Source organism: Perognathus longimembris, chromosome 13 (assembly GCF_023159225.1).
Source record: "Perognathus longimembris pacificus isolate PPM17 chromosome 13, ASM2315922v1, whole genome shotgun sequence".
Classification (NCBI taxonomy): Eukaryota; Metazoa; Chordata; class Mammalia; order Rodentia; family Heteromyidae; genus Perognathus; species Perognathus longimembris.
Window position 1 is genome coordinate 20,776,750 of NC_063173.1, and position 17,686 is coordinate 20,794,435.

General features: G+C 36.1%; 1 protein-coding gene across 4 annotated transcripts in view; it reads left to right on the forward strand.

The window, feature by feature from the left end:
- The window catches only part of Far1 (fatty acyl-CoA reductase 1), a 51,901-nt gene extending 38,669 nt beyond the window's left edge, over positions 1-13,232 (forward strand). For all 4 annotated transcript variants that reach the window (XM_048361659.1, XM_048361657.1, XM_048361658.1 and 1 more), the window contains 3 exons: positions 5,882-6,011; positions 7,715-7,842; positions 10,051-13,232. In XM_048361659.1, the coding sequence (XP_048217616.1) occupies positions 5,882-6,011; positions 7,715-7,842; positions 10,051-10,213 (421 nt within the window). In that variant the 3' untranslated portion in view covers positions 10,214-13,232. The remainder of the gene's footprint in view (positions 1-5,881; positions 6,012-7,714; positions 7,843-10,050) is intronic.
- The last annotated feature ends 4,454 nt before the right edge of the window (positions 13,233-17,686 follow it).

Here is a 17,686-nt window from a genome sequence, read left to right on the forward strand (position 1 = left end):
TTCCAGTCTGAATTTCTAGAATGGGGCTTCTACTCACTGGGTTTCTAAAGGCTCTTGGCTCTTTCCCATTTACTTTTTTCCCCTTCCTATTCAAAGAACATGGTCTGTGTGTAAAACCAAGTAGGGTACTTTGATTCCTGACATAAAAAGGTTGGAGTCCAGGGCTGGGGCCAGTAAAGTTTTTATGTTTATTTTTGTAAAAGTCTGTGTAGTAAATATTTTAGCCTTTATGGTCATATTGTTTCTGTTACTAGTACTCAACTCTGCTGTTAAAAATGAAAGCAGCCATCCATGCACAATATGTAAATGGTGAGCATGATAGTGTTCCAGTAAAACTTTATCAAAACAGATGGTAGGCTGTCATATATAGACACTGATTTGCTGACTTCTGATAGACTTTTTATTTTTGTACACTTCTGCTTTGCATGTAACTTGATTTTGTTGCTTTGAAACTTATGTGAGTTTCTAGTGTATCTATTTTAAAGCAATCCATCCCATAAACCAGGCCGTATCCACAGATGTCTTTGAGAACATTTCTTCATCTTGTGTCTTCAACTTGTGTGCTATGGGAAAGCACCTTTAGATCTTAAATGCTTGCCTCTTTAGATCCTGTATTTCAAATAGAGATACTGTATTATTCTAAAAAAAAATTGTTTTTGCCAGTCCTGGGGCTTGAACTCATGGCCTGGGTGTTAACCTTGAGCTTCTTTGTGCTCAAGGCTAGTGCTCTACCACTTGAGCCACAGCACCACTTCCAGCTTTTTTTGAATAGTTTATTGGAGATAAGAGTCTTTCCTGCCTGTCTGGCTTTGAACTACGATCCCAGATCTCAGGCTCCTGGAGTAGCTAGGATTATAGGTGTGAGCCTGGATTGCTGTGCTGTGTGCTTTTACAATCTAGGAATAACCATTTGTCTGAAAGTTTCTATGAGGAACTGACTTTTAGTCATCCTAAATCTTAAAGAATCTTACATTCTCACATTGAATTTGATTTGTGCTCAGAAACTCCTCCCTCCCTTCCTGCTTGGAACTTTACATATTGAATAATTGATGTGATATAGCCTAGACTTTCTGAATTCCAAATGAATAAAAATTTTTGAACATTTTATCTGTTACTTTTAGTACCAACATATTTGGTAATAGCTCAGTACTGACCTGACAATGGGTCAATGGCCCTTCAATATGCTTTGTGACAAGTCCATTGCTTCTATCATTCTCCCGGGAGGTTAGTTTACTGACTGACTCTTTCCTGTACAATCTTGGCAAATTGACTGATGGTGTCAAGAGTAGTGTCAGTGATGCAGTCCACAAGGAAAAAGAGTAATTTTTCCAAGTGAGAATCTGGGCAATTCTTTGGTATTTTCACATATTTATCTCCACGAAGCCCCATGAAGTGATGAAGTGAACTATGCTTCTGCTGTTTAGCACCACCAAGCATTGCAACTCCACTTATCTGCATCATCCCAATGCACCATTGCCAGCAGAAAGCTCAGGATATGTGAACAAGTGTATGTACACATGTGCCACCAAGTGCACAAACTCTTTTCAGAACCGTTTTTTGTTGTTGTTGTTGTTTTGTTTTGGCCAGTCCTGGGCTTGGACTCAGGGCCTGAGCACTGTTCCTGGCTTCTTTTTGCTCAAGGCTAGCACTCTGCCACTTGAGCCACAGCGCCACTTCTGGCCATTTCCTGTATATGTGGTGCTGGGGAATTGAACCTAGGGCCTCATGTATACGAGGCAAGCACTCTTGCCACTAGGCCATATCCCCAGCCCCTCAGAACCGTTTTTAAGGAATTCCTGGCTGGCATTTTACACTTCCTCAAAATTTCCTGAAGTTAAATCTAAATTAAACACATACATGCAAACAGATAGTTCATTTTTAAAGAGCATTTGTGTTACATCAGGATATCTTTTTTTTTTTTGGCCAGTCCTGGGCCTTGGACTCAGGGCCTGAGCACTGTCCCTGGCTTCTTCCCGCTCAAGGCTAGCACTCTGCCACTTGAGCCACAGCGCCACTTCTGGCCGTTTTCTGTATATGTGGTGCTGGGGAATCGAACCTAGGGCCTCGTGTATCCGAGGCAGGCACTCTTGCCACTAGGCTATATCCCCAGCCCCTACATCAGGATATCTTGACTAGATAAAGTTTTTTTTTTTTTTTTTGGCCAGTCCTGGGCCTTGGACTCAGGGCCGGAGCACCGTCCCTGGCTTCTTCCCGCTCAAGGCTAGCACTCTGCCACTTGAGCCACAGCGCCGCTTCTGGCCGTTTTCTGTATATGTGGTGCTGGGGAATCGAACCTAGGGCCTCGTGTATCCGAGGCAGGCACTCTTGCCACTAGGCTATATCCCCAGCCCTTGACTAGATAAAGTTTTATAAATACGGTTTCTACTATCTACCATTTTACCATAGGTGACAATTTGGGTTTTTCTCCCAATTTCTAACAATATTTTCTGTGTGTGTGTTGTATGTATTGCTGAAGATGGAACTCAGTGCTTTATGCTAGACAAGCACTCCCACTGAACCATAGCCCCTGTCCTGTTTACACTTGAAGCCTTCACCACCAGCTTTCTCAAAGCCCCGTAAAATTTTCACTAATACTTTTCATATTTTAAAAATGAGCTACGCAAGGACCGTACACAATTTGAGCTAGTACTCTCATTTTAGATTTCTTTTGTAAACATCCCTCTCATCCCTAGTACTAAGGTCTGTTACTGTTTACTACTTGACAAATCATCCCAACCATAGTGTCTTAAAACAACAGTGTTAATGTGTCATAATTTTTTGGGTCAGGAACTTGAGAAAGATTTGGCTAAGTGATTCTTGCTGAGGATCTAGTAAGTGGATATAGTTATATAGAAACTGGAGCAGGTGAGCTATGGATAGATTGGTAAAGGAGAAGAAAAGTACAAAGCAGCTTGGGTGGCCAGGCAGCTTTCTTTCTTCATGTAGTCTGAGAGTGTTTTCCATGTGTGTTGTCTTCACATGGACTAGCTTGAGCTTTCTCACAGCATGGCAGCCGCAGGGGGAATTGGACAGCATACATGGTGACTGAAGTCTTCAAGGGTGAGTATTCCAGTGAGTAAGGCAGAAAACTCCTATCAGCTTTTCTGACCAAACCTCAGAAGTGTCAGTGTCACTTTTGCTTCATTCCAATGGATATATTACCTTCCACTCTTAATGAGACAGTTGCCTACCTGACAAGATAGGTGAGCATGTAGGATAAGAGATAAAACCATAGTTACCTTTGGAAATGAAACACATCCTCAAATAGAAAATGACAAGTAAAAAATACCTTGCCTGAGGTTTGTCCTAAAGCTTTCTGAAAGCAGGATCATGTTGACCCCTGGAATTACATAGTCTACAAGCAGCAAGGAATTTTTAAAGTTTTTTATTTAGTTTTATAAATGTTCAAATATGAAATTTTTACGATTTATGTTTATTTTTTGTCACATATTTGCTGATCCAAGGTAGTGAACTTTACATCTTACATTAGGATCTTTAAAAAGAATACCTCATTCTACTTAAATTAATGTCCATTTTGTTCATATCTTTTAAGTGGTGCTAGGGTTTGGATTCTGAGCCTTAAGATTGCTAAGCTGGTTCTACCTCTTGAGCCAAAACCCAACCTTCCTTTTTTTGTGTGTGCCAGTATCAGGGCTTGCATTTGGATATCATGTTCTGCCTTTAACTTGCTTGCTTGCTCCTGACATTCTACCACTTGATCCACACCTCCAGCTTGGCCTTCTTGTTGTTTATTTTAGAAATAGAGTTTTACGGACTTTTCTACCTAGGCTGGCTTCAAATGGCAATCATCCAGGTTTCAGTCTTCTGAGTAGGATTATAGGCATGAAACACTGGTTCCCACCTATCATATGGATTCTTGATTAATATTGGTGATCAGGATGCATGGAAAAGTACAGCTTTTGAAATACTAGAATTAGCACTTGTCAGTCTTGAGATACATATAATATTTCATCACTGTTATAAACTCTGTTGAAAAAATAAAACTTTCATGTCCTTGTTCTTTGGTTATCTAGCTTAAATTCTGTAGCCTAAATTCTCTGTATCTGATATTTTTTAATGACATAGTTCTCAACTGAGGACAATTGACAATTTTGGAGCTTTAAAAAAAAAAATCATCACAATGATGGGTGGCTCCTGGCTCCCCTTTACTTGTTTGGGGTGGATAGAGGCCATGAATGCTAGAAGCATACTTAGTGTACAAGGTAACTTCTCACAACAAAGAATTAGCTGATTCAGCATCTCTATTATAACTAGAATAGATGGTTAAGATGGTCAGTAAGATCTTGCCTTCCTCTAAAGGAAAGTTTATTTTTTAGCCCTGGCATATTCAGTCTAGTATTTTTTTTTGCCTATAAAATATATGGTAAATTTCTTAGATGAACAGATATCCTTTCAATAAATTACAAAATTTTGTAATTGCAATTACTCTCAGAATGACTGCATTGGATTGATTTCGAGTAATTTTGTCTGTCACTCAATAGGTAGATAAGAGGTGAAAATTATCAGTGAAAAAGGAGTTAAAAAATCTGTGTTTGTGATGGGATTCAAATATAATATATATTGGCTTTGGTAGTGTAGATTAATTTAGTTGCAAATATGTGCCTAATCTTTAAAAAGCAGCTTCCGGTTTCCAATTTCTATCTATATGTTTTCTTCCTGTCCAGATTTAGTTTTTAATATTTGATCATTCTTTTCATGTTTACTGGAAGTTTTATTTTACAATTGCTTTATTTGAGGAAATATTTTGTCTTTACAGAGTCCATATTTTCTTGTTTTCTTAAAATATTCTAGTTAAGAGTTGCTTTCTAAATGTACTGATGTATTGTCAGAGTTGCTTAGCTCATAATGTGCCCTATTTCTAATTTTCTTCCATGTTTCCTATTTCTAAAGACCTTAAGTTGAGGACTGTCTAGACAACATATAATGCTAATTCTTACTATGGGATTGTAAATAGAATTCTTTAAAAAATATTTCTTCACAAATTATTTTTTCTGTTTTCAGAAGTTGGGTGTTCTTTTGTTATTTGTTTTAATGTATATAGTTTCCAAAAGCCTTTTCCATCCTCTCTCTACTTAACCATAGGTAATCACTGTTGTGTTGATGTCACTGCTTGGATTTGTGTTATGATGTCAGTGACTTACAGTGAATGATAGATAAAAAGACTAAGGCTTCTTGCCCTTAAAAAAAAAAACCAAAAAGTTTTTATAATCTCTTATTTCTGTAAAGAAGGCATTGGGTGGGATGTAGGAACTGAGTGAATAGCCTATTTCAGAAAAATGTCAGCACAAGTCATTGATTTCAAAGCACATCCAATTGAGAGTGACACCCATTGGAGTTAAAGAGGTTTCTTTTTTCTTTTTCCTTTTAAATGGGGATGATTAAATGGCAAACGAATATTTCTGTATACTTTGCTTTAGTAATGGTGATCTGTTCAGATTATACAACATATGTTATGAACTCATGGGAAATATTTGTAAATTCAGATGATCTAAAATGTAGTTTAAGGAACAAAAAGTAAGGAAAAGCTAATTGAACCCATTTATTTTCTTAGTATATAGATAATTTGATCTTAAAGGTATCACATACCCTTTGAGAATTCATTCCAATGTCAGCATACTCTAGGCAGTATTAAATTCATTTATTGTTACTTCTCCAATTTTTTTTTTCATTTTGGATTTATAAGATGACCTCCCAGGATGCAGAAATATTCGTATTCCCTGCTGTTTGGGTACACAAAATAAATTATGTGTCAATGATTTTAATGTTAATGTCTTCATGGGAGAAACTGGTATGTTGGGTGGTGATGGGATTCTTCCTAATTGTACACTATATAAATCTGTCACTTTTTCTTACAATACAGGATGATGAAAACAATAACTCGCCTTCACAAAGCTATGGTGTTTCTTGAATATTTCACAAGTAATTCTTGGGTTTGGAATACTGATAATGTCAATATGTTGATGAATCAACTAAACCCCGAAGATAAAAAGGCAAGTGTTTTCTGTTAGAGTGTAAGTGGCACATCAGTTAAGCAAGCAACCTGAGAAATACTTTCTACAGCTATTACACAATGAAAAAGTTGTTAATCTTTCATTAAACCTTCAGTTGTAATTATTGGTAAGAAGATAAGAATTACTTTGTCATAGAACTTATAAGTATTTACGTGTCAAAGGCAAAAGAACTTTCAACATCTTTAGAGTTTTTTTTTTCATATGTCTTGTTTATTCTGAGACTTCAGGGGAAAAAATACCTCAAACTGTCTAATAAACATTTTTACTCTGTCATACATATTACTCTGTCCATTTGGAAGTTGAACTCTACGCGAGTGTGCCTCTTGAGGTTACCCTAGATATTTTTATATGTGTACAAACATAGTCTTCTGAATGGTATTTAAAACTTAACATGTTCTCTCTGTAATTATCACTGTCAACCTTGAGTATGTGCATTGCTTTTTAATTCTCGAAAGCCTTGTAATTAGAAATTGTACCTTCATTTTTATTTAAGTTATAGATTTGCTAATGTTTTGACTCTCTGATCTTGTTTATGATCATTTTATTTCTACCTAAAACATGTGATACATATGCTCAAAGAACTAATATGTAACATGTGATACATATGTACAAAGAACTAATGCATATTACATATATACAATATTATATGCATGTAACAATATAGATGTAAAATTAAAATATGTAACAATAGTACCTAAGAAAAGGTGAAATGATCAATTTATAAAAAATTATCAATTTATAAAAAATACTGTAACCTATTAAAACAATTCTAAAAGTATATATATTCCTACACTACTAAGGTAGATGGGAAAACAAAGACCTCATGGGTTGGATGTGGTAGAGCATACCTAGGGAATGAAACTCAAGGTGTTGGATGTGCTAGTCAAGTACTCTGCCTTTAGCCTACATCCCCAGCCTTTGGTAGATGTGTCTTTTGAATAAATATTTCCTATATTCAGATCTCTTTCTTAGCTCAGTGTTGTTGATTTCATGTATGTTTTGTTTACAATAGCATTTCCCCCCTAGAACTTGCTGTCTTTAAATGATGGTACGTAGTTGATAATCATGTCATTCAACAAATCATTTGACTGCATGATTGATCCGTGGTACTGAGCATAGTTCTCTCTCTCTTTTTATTGTAAAGGTGATGTATAGAGAGAGGGTTACAGTTATGTAAGTCAGGTAGTTAGTATCCTACTTTTTGAACAGTGTCACCCTTCCTCATTTTCTCCCAGTTTTTTCCCTCCCAGCCTTCCTTCCCCTCAAGTTGTATGGTTCATTTCAGATAGTTTTCTTCTTTTGACATGAACTATTATTCCTATAAAATTTCTGGACCTATCTGTTTTATTCAGGTGATCAAATAGTTCTTATCTAAAATTGTAAACTAATTTTCATAACACTTTTTCTCTTGATGTTAAAAGTGTTATGTAGAAAAAATAATCTGTATTATACACAAGGAAGTATAGGAAGAGAGGCAAGGCTATAAATGAAAAAGAAGCAGACACATACAATACATTTATAAAATAGCATGGAATATATAGATCTGTAATAGGACAGTAGGAAAATTAACATGTAAACATTTTGTAATATTTATTGGGATTTTCTTTCAAGAAAGTGAATTTTTGAAAAGTTATGAGAAAAAATTAGTCAGGGAAGTAATTTTTTTTTGTTTGTCAATGTAGACCTTCAATATTGATGTACGACAATTACATTGGGCAGAATATATAGAGAACTACTGCATGGGAACTAAGAAATATGTATTGAATGAAGAAATGTCTGGCCTCCCTGCAGCTAGAAAACATTTGAACAAGTAAGTTTCACATGACTGTTATTACATCTTGTCTTGCATGTCAGGTATCACAACTGTTTTTGATGAATGTTTATACTGAATAAATAATATTAATCTACATTTAGGGGCTGGGGATATGGCCTAGTGGCAAGAGTGCTTGCCTTGTATACATGAAGCCCTCGGTTCCCCAGCACCACCTATATAGAAAACGGCCAGAAGGGGCGCTGTGGCTCAAGTGGCAGAGTGCTAGCCTTGAGCAAAAAGAAGCAAGGGACAGTGCTCAGGCCCTGAGTCCAAGGCCCAGGACTGGCAAAAAAAAAAAAAAAAAAGGGATGTAATCTACATTTAGGAAAAGCACTTTTGTTTGGATTGCAGTGATGACAGTATTGATTTAGCTGAAAAGAAAAAGATATTTATTTAAATAATTTTAAAACTCTTAAATATTCTTTGGAAAAGATGCAACATTACATCATTCAGCATAGAATTTTTTACTTGTAAAACAGTTTGAATTTCATTAGTGTCTTTATAGATGTAGTACATACTGATTTAAAATAAAATAAGCTAGAAAATAGTAATTCAAAATCACTGATAATCCATTCAGCGATGCAAGTTTTTTTAATGGTTGTTTCTTTGTATTTTTTTTTAATGTGAGGATCTTAAATGGATGATATTTAGGTTAGGAAAGTTGGTTTGCCAAGGTTATATTGTATTAGTTGACAAAAATAAACTGTTTACCCAATATTCAGAGCTCTTTACACTGTTTCTCTGTATTATAGTTCTATCTTGAACTACTGGTTGAAGTAATGGAATTATATAGCATTATTATGCATCTCAAGATTTGTATTCCTTCCAAATACCATCACAAACCATTCAAAAGGGCCAGAGATGTTACTAAAGCACCTGCCTTGCATGTGTAAAGCTCTGATTTTTGATCCTCAAAACTACAAAAGGAGCATTTTTGTTGTTGCTATTGTTGTTGTTTTCTGGGCATGATAGCATGTGCCTATAATCCAAATATTCAAGGCGTAGAGATAGAAGAATTGCCAATTCAAGTCTAGTTTGTGCTACATAGGGAGACTCTGTCTCAAAAAATTAAAATGCCAGACGTGGTGATACATGCTTATAATCTCAGCTGCTCAAGAGCAGAGACAGAAGGATTAAAGTTTGAGGCCAACCAGGGCCGAGTTAGCATTGAGATCTCTGACAAAGAATCTGAAAGCAAAAGGACTAGGGGTATGCTTTAAGTATTTGAGGCCCTGAGTTTGATCCCTGAGAAAGACAAAAAACAAGTTCAGAATCCTGAGCATGGTTAAATGTTTTAAAGAACAGAAAGCTTCTCTTTGCAGAGTAAATGATGTTTTACTCTTGAATGAGAACTTACCAGTAGCTTTATCATGTGACTGTAAACAGTCTAAAGTGACCTTTTAGATGGTAAACTCCAGACATTCAACGCATGCATCTTTTTTACCTGCAATTGCCTCCCTCCCTCCCTCCCTCCCTTCTTTCCTTCCTTCTTTCCTCCCTTCCTTCCTTCCTCCCTTCCTTCCTTCCTTCCTTCCTTCCTTCCTTCCTTCCTTCCTTCCTTCCTTCCTTCCTTCCTTCCTTCCTTCCTTCCTTCCTTCCTTCCTTCCTTCCTTCCTTCCTTTTCCTTCCTTCAATGTGTGTGCATTGGTGCTGGGACTAGATCTCTGGGCCTAGACATTGTCCCTTAGCCTTTTCTGCTCAAGGCTAGTGCTCTACCACTTGAGCCACAGCTCCACTTCTGGCTTTTTGCTGCTTAATCAAAGATAAGAGTCTGGTGGATTTTAGTGCATAGGCTGGCCTTCAGCCCTAATCCTCAGATTTCAGACTCCTGAGTAGCTAGTATTATAGGCATGAGCCACCACCACTTAGTTTACCTACAGTTCCTTGCTATCTCTCATTTTACTGGGTACACAAGGATACCCAGTAGTAGTTGTTGAGTGAATAAATTTGTATTCCAAATACACAGTTTTGAGAAGACTTTACCATAGAGGTACTGCATTATTTGATGGTTTGCAGCTGAGATCACACATAGATTTGCCTGGATTTTGTAAATTTTCCAACTTAAGTACTTTTGGTTTTGGTTTTGTGTTTCATATTACAGTGTGATTCTGAACTATGATTAAGTTTAAAACAGCATTAACTACTATCCAAAAATAATGTATTCTAGAAAATTCTGTCGAGCTTATTTATTGGTTTGCTTTTCAGGTTGCGGAACATACGCTATGGTTTCAATACTATCCTTGTGATTCTGATCTGGCGCATTTTTATTGCAAGATCACAAATGGCAAGAAACATCTGGTACTTTGTGGTTAGTCTGTGTTACAAGTTTCTGTCATACTTCCGGGCATCCAGCACTATGAGATACTGAAGACCAAGAATTTAGCATTAGAACATCTATGCATATGGTGGTCTAAATGCACAAAATGTAAAATGTACTTAAAGTCATCATCTCACCTTTTGTCAAGACATTAAACCTTCTTAAGATTGAGCGTGAAGTAAATTATGGTACATTTTATGTAACGTTTTAATGTTTATGCTCATAAATCTAGTGAACACACTGTGGTATGCCAGCTCAAATCTATAATAGCCACTAAAACCATAACTTAGCATTTTAATCCCTGGGAAGAAAGGTAAAGAGTGAGGGCAAAAGTGGGGATACAATACTGACCAGTATAACTGTGCAATCCTGGAACATATTAAATATGCCTTAACATATAATTCTAATGATCAGTGCAATGGAAAGCAGTAGGATAGGAATATTAGCTAAGTCGGTAGAAATTTGATTCTTCAATATTTAACTGCTTTCTCTTTATCCTGTAAGTTATTGAATAGTATCAAACATGGCAAACATGTTCAACATCTTCTCATTTTTCTTTTTCTGATTACATGTTGGGTACATATCATTATCCTCAGTTGCTTCAGTTATCAGAAGGCTATATATTAATCTAAAGAGGTTATTCTGGATCAAATGGCTTTTAAGAGTCCATATCAAATATATACACTAAAACTGTATTAGTAAAATATAGGAACATTTTTTTCCACCACATTTTGATTAGTCCTGTGAGATTGTGTTCATGTTTTGAACCAAGATTTTGGGAGACTTTTGTTGGAGGAGGGAGTGGAGAAGGATTCACCATGCTTGGGCTTTCCTACCTTTATAAATTCTAACAGAACTTTCAGAAAGCTTGTACTGTCTTTGAAATGAAATCTGAAAGTGCATTACTATGGAAGAATGTATTTGCAGCTAATAATAACATGTCCTTATGTGTGTAAACACATACTAATTTTGACCTTGAAAGCTGAATTCCTTCAAGAAAAATAAAATATTGCATAATGTATAAAATTAAAGACTTTATTTACCACATAAAGTAGCAAATGATTCGATGAGTTTAAAGATATCATTTATTTTCTCTGCATGTAGTATAATAGCGTTAGGAAGAAATGCATTATAGTAACAAGTAATAGCAAGAATGTTGATGTATATTTTAATAATACATTATAATTCCCTTTAAATCATAATAGTAGTTTACTTACTGTTTTACCATTTTTAATGGATTGTTCAGCATAACACTGTTCTAAATAAGCTGATCAAGTTGTACTGTATTTAAATCATCAGCAATGTATCTTAAATATGTTCAAAGAAGTCAGTTCACAGTTCAAGAAGTTACATGTAACTTTACATCTTAATTTTGTCAATTTAAATGCAGCATATAAGAAATTTATTTTGCTATTGTGACAAAACAAAATGTAAAGGAAATCACCTTCGTCCATGCTTCCATGTTGAAGCCAAAGTCAGATTTTGCATAGTAAAACTTTAAAACATTATTTTTTAAAAGTATGTATATAAATATATTCTCTGTATTCTTCAGATAGATGCTAAAAAAAATCTCTGGTCTAGGACCATACCTTGTATAAAGGTATGAGAGACCATAACAATGGGTAAAATGGGTTAAATGAAGATGCCATTGATTTAAGGTGGCCCACCTAATATAGACAGTGACTACTCCATCTAAGTGGAATTCTATAACATGTTAGAAACATGCCAACATTTGTATGATTTTTATACTTCTGCCAAGAAAACCCCACCTAGCATCAGATGCATTGTCTTTGTGTCTTGGTAAAGAATCACATTGCATTGGGCAGGCCCATGAAGTACATAGGGAGTATATCCTCTAAACTGTTCGTTGATTTTTGTCATCTCAACTATAGAAGTGCTACAGGTGGGTGCCGAGGCCATGCCCTAATTTTGTGTTTGTTTAGAATTGTGTTGCAAAAGAAAGGTAATGAATAAATTGTATCATCCTGGAATTTACACTTCTAAAATTAGTATAAAAGGTATATGGCTTATTCATTCCCACCATGTAGACTTCAGATTTAGGTTAGATCCAAAGTAGATTTAGGTCTAATTCAAAGATTTTGGAAATTCATTCTATATCATTTTCCAGACGTACTTTTAGTTCTGTTTGACTGCCTATAACAGGATAGCCTATAAAATTGTTTCATTTAATCCATTTGATAAAGTTATATTCTAAAACATTTGGGTTCCCACCCCCATTTACTCTTAACTCTGGCATATGCATTTGTAAACTGATGTCCTTGTAACTACATTTAAATTTGATTTGACAACATGTCCTAAATCTCAATGCAGAGAAGCATTGCAACACGCTCTTTAACTTAAAGATGGCATAGAATAGCATTCTTTGAATCTGTGTAATAAAACTTGAAATCAGGGAGGAAAAGAAATCTTATTTCTCCCCTTTCTTTGTGTTTGTAGGAACTGGTTCAAGATTTTTCATTTTGTGTGGTTTTCTTTCCTTTTTTTTGCTTCAAGTGTAAACTAGTAATCTTTTATAAGAAGTAAATAGAAGCTTTATTGGGTGCCTTTGTAAACCAAAAAGTAATAAATGAATCCCTATATTTCTATTACAGTATTTATTCATTTTTATGCTCTAAAAATTATCCATAAGATAGTGTAGTTAGGATGACAGGAAGCAGCCCTCGCCTTTCTTGTCTTCCCCAGGTGTCCTTATTCGTCTTACATCCTCACTTTAGTCTGAGTTACACAATCCTTTAGGGGAGCTATATGAGCAAAATGAACCCATCTTGTTAAAAGTATTGTTATATGTTAGAGTGAGGTGGATTTTCTGATTTCTAAAAAACCCCAGCAGACTAGCCGAGTGTTGGGATGACTGGTAACCTGTTTGTTTATATACATATAGGTAATAATTAGTCTGATTCAATACAGGTTTTTATTCTTTAGTAACAGAGATTGACAAGCTTTTGACGGGGCAAGTAAGAACAGGCTGGAGTTGGAATGAGTGTAAAATGACCTTCTAAGGTGAACTCTTTTAAGGTTGACTCCTTTATACTGACTTGGTCTGCTCTAAGAAAAACATCTCTTTGCATAAAGAAAACTAGAGTGTATGTTGTGTAACTTGTTACAGAAATCAGTGGATCAAATGTTTTCTTAAAGTTGTATCTTTGCCTTGAAGCATTTTCTAGCAATAGAATGTCTTTTACGATGATACCCTCTTAGCATGGACATCTTTGCTGCTCTGAAGATTCTTAACCAGTTCTGCTTTGTCAGTTGAGTGTAGTTGTAGACAAATTGTTAAATAATTCTTTTGTTGTCTTTTATTAAAGAAAACAAGAGTGGCATTAAGTTTGTCATGCTCCTTTGCAAACTGATGGCTCCAGATATGAGTTTAATATCTTTACTCTTGGGGCTGGGAATATGGCCTAGTGGTAAAGTGTTCGCCTTGTAGACATGAAGCCCTGGGTTCGATTCATCAGCACCACATATATAGAAAAAAGCTGGAAGTGGCGCTGTGGCTCAAGAGGTAGAGTGCTAGCCTTGAACAAAAAGAAGCCAGGGACAGTGCTCAGGCCCAACTATTCTGTGTTTTTGTTTGGCTAGAGATCACAGACTGTCTTATAGAAAGGAAAGAGTCAATTAAAGTTTTTCCAATTTTATTAAAATATATAAACATTCCTTATTATTCTCTTCATGATACTTAAAAGTTTGTCCCCAGACATTTAATTTAGTTTTCATATTAGAGCCCCATGTAATTAAATTATGTGTCTTCCAGAGATGCTTTGGAGGCAGAATTACATATTTTTTTTCTATTGAACAAGAACCTTAATTCTTTCTCTGTAGAGGAAGAAACCTTCAGAGCAAAGTGAAACTAGAAAGTGTTCAGTAGAGTCATATAAAAAAGCTCATGTAATTTTGACCTATTAAGATAATTTTATGAGTCAGCTTAGAATTATAGCTAATTTTTTAAGGTAACACACTTGAACATAGATGTAAACATATGAGTGTATAGTTACCACCTAAAATACTCAACCAAGAAGTTAGTATATTTATTTCAGCAATGCTTTATTGCTTGATATTTAATGCTAATTTCCCAATACCTAACTGTTAAACTTTCACAGGGTTCCTATCACTTTTCTCAATTTGGCCCTTGCTATCTTGAGAGCAAATCCCGCCCTGCACCTTCTCATTGTAAAACATGAGTTCTATTATTTGAGTGCCTGCTGGAAGCCAGGTCCTACATGGAACATTTTATGTGTAACATTAATTCTTCACAGTAACCCTCTGGTGAAGGAACCTGTGCTACCCATGTTTGTTTGTTTTTTGTTTTTTGTTGTGTTTTGTTGTTGTTGTTGTTGTTGCCAGTGCTGGGGCTTGGACTCAGAGCCTGAGCACTATCCCTGGCTTCATTTTGCTCAAGGCTAGCACTCTACCACTTGAGCCACAGCACCCCTTCTGGCCTTTTCTATATATATGGTGCTGAGGAATTGAACCCAGGGCTTCATGTATATGAGGCAGCACTCTATGACTAGGCCATATTCCCAGCCCCTACCCATGTTTTTAATGGGTAACTTACCTTGCATTTCCCTGCATGTGGCAGCACCAAGGCTTGAACTCAAGCTCGTTCCAGAGCCCACATTTGTTTAGTATAACTAACCACTGTTGAACCTCCGTAGCTGCTTTTTTAAACCCTGGCTTGAAAATATTTGGAAAAAAAGTTGTATTTTATACTGAACACTTAAAAACTTTTTTTGTCATTGTTGTGGAAACAATACAGTGTAACTATGGGCTTACATCACTTGACTACAGAATATGTGCCATGACCTGCCCAACTTAACTGTCTTCTTTATAGTGCCAGAGTACACCTCTAGCTAGTCTTGGTGTTCTTTGTTAGTTTGTTTCTGTTCCCTTCTGTAATGAAACAATAGTAATCAGTGCACTCACTATAAAGAACTGCCCATCCTACTCTGTCATCTTCCAAATGTCATCCATCAGTTTCCTAATTGATAGTTCCAAGGTTGTTGTAACTCATACTTGTGTAAAGAGTACTTTCCTTCCTTTTTTCTGTATTGTCAGAGGCATTTACCTACAAACACATGTATATCCATATTCAGCTTAACAGGATAATCAAATTCTAGGTTATCCCAGAGCAAATGGATAGTTTCTTGAAAAAATGCTAGTACTTGGGTCCTGGAATATCTAGGGATTTTCTTTGGCACTAAGTCAATATGTTAACATAATCTCAAAAAGACATACAACTAGGGGCTGGGGATATGGCCTAGTGGCAAGAGTGCTTGCCTCATATACATGAAGCCCTGGGTTCAATTCCCCAGCACCACATATATAGAAAACGGCCAAAAGTGGCACTGTGGTTCAAGTGGTAGAGTGCTAGCCTTGAGCAAAAAGAAGGCAGAGACAGTGCTCAGGCCCTGAGTCCAAGGCCAAGGACTGGCAAAAAAAAAAAAAAAAAAAAAAAAAAAAAAAGACATACAACTATCCCATAGGAGGAAAATAAAAGACCCCTTTACTTCAGAAATAACTTTTTATTTCTCTTTATGTATAATAAGTACAAGGAGAAAATGTTAATGTTGAGGCTTCCTAAAGATCCAGTTTGGGGATATGTTCACAGAGTCTGGATATGTGGTGTAAAACTTAGCCTCATCTCTGAGATATATATTGCTCATTTGTCTACCTTGGTCCCACTGTTCCTCTGCCTTTGTCACACATTCCATGTTGGGTCCTGTATCTGCTCTTGCCTTGCTTGTCTCAACTAAAAGTGCCCTTTCCTGTTGTAGTGAGCCTTCTAGGAGTATCTAGCATTTCTCTTCTCAAGATTGAGCTAGTTCTTCCAGGAGAATCTATAGATTCAGCAGGTAGCTCAGCAAATAAAGTTTTCTATCAGAGAAAGGGTATCCATGAGGGAACAGTGCTTTTTTGAGTTGCATCATTTCTCAGAGCTCTCATTCTTCACAGTATTGCTGGGTTTGTTGAAGAGTCCAATTATAATAAAACACTTAACTGAAAGTGCCATCTCTCTGATGTTAATCTCTTTATAACTTACAAAACCACCCAGAATTCATTCCAGCCAACCCCCAAGCCAAAGTTATGTAGTTGACCATGGAGCAAAATGACAAGGTAGCATTTTGAATGTAGAGATTCACAGTCTGATCTCTAGAGTTTCTGAGTAGTTCTAGAAATTTGGGGATCGGGGTTCTAAAAATTCTCTCCCAGTGATTCAAATGATAAGATTTGACTTTCCCTCCTCTAAACCAGTAATTCATGTCACATCATGTGAAGCAGGGGTCTTTTATTCTGGAAAACCCGATAGTGACTAGTCATTTGTATTTATAACAAGGCCCATGGGTAATTTGATGTATTCAGGGAGCTCAAGAAACATTCAAACCTTTACAAAAAATACCTCTTACACCCTTGGAAAAATTCCTATCAGTTTTTCCAAACCAGACTAAAGCAGATTATAGCAGTGTGTAAAAATTGCAATTCTTTAACATCTTTCAGCAAGTGCTAGTACCATTTCATACATCCATCTATCTTTCTAAATGAGTTAGCCACATTTGCATCTACTAACACTCTGTTCCGTTAGTAATTGTAGAGCAAAAGTGCCCAGTCACTTTTTAAATATTAAAAAACAAAAAACTCATCCATAAGGACAAAAGAATCCAAACTCTATAATGGAGACATTTAAGTTTTCTTTTTGAAGACTAGGTAGCAGTTTAATTGGGTGGCCAACAGTAGTTGTAAGTAAATCATTTAACTTTTCAGCCTTAGTTTCTACATCTGCAAATATCTAAAATGGTGCTTATAAGGATTCAGTGAAAATAAAACATAGAACATATTAAGTACTCAGTAACTTCCCTCAGACATTCCCACAAAAACATCCTAAATTATGACAAGGATTGTTACATTTTATTAATACAACCTAACTTCTGTCTCTGCTTGTATACTATGATTTTCCTATTCCTAAAAGTTTCTATCTTTTCCTTTAAAAAAAAACTTAAGGAAATACAAATTCTGAACATTTTGAGAAAAAAAATTTTTGGTTTTTTCCTCTCCTTGTAACATCAATTCCCATATGAACATGCTTACCCATTGCAGCAGTTCTGCAACTAGCAGCCCTTGCACACTGAGATAGCTTGAGGCTTCTTTAAAACTTCTCCACCCACGGGAAGAGCACCACTTCACCCAAAGGCGACCAGTTCAGAAACCATTCATTCCTAAGGATTCTCTTAGCCACATCTGAGATAACACACCTTCTTCCTAGCTTCCAAAAGTCTATAGTCATCCAGTTGTCAAACAGACTAGTTTGTCTTCCAGTAGAGAGATTAAGTGTTCCAAGAACATTCGTGTTCCAAGAACATCTTGGCAGTTACACTCTGCTAATATTTAAAACAAAGAAACCCGAAAGGCAAAACTCAAGATTTTTTTCCTGTTGTAAAACTTGGCTCCTAAAAGTATTTCATATTCCACAAGCCCTTAAGTCCTCAATTCTGGAAAATTATAGGCACAGGA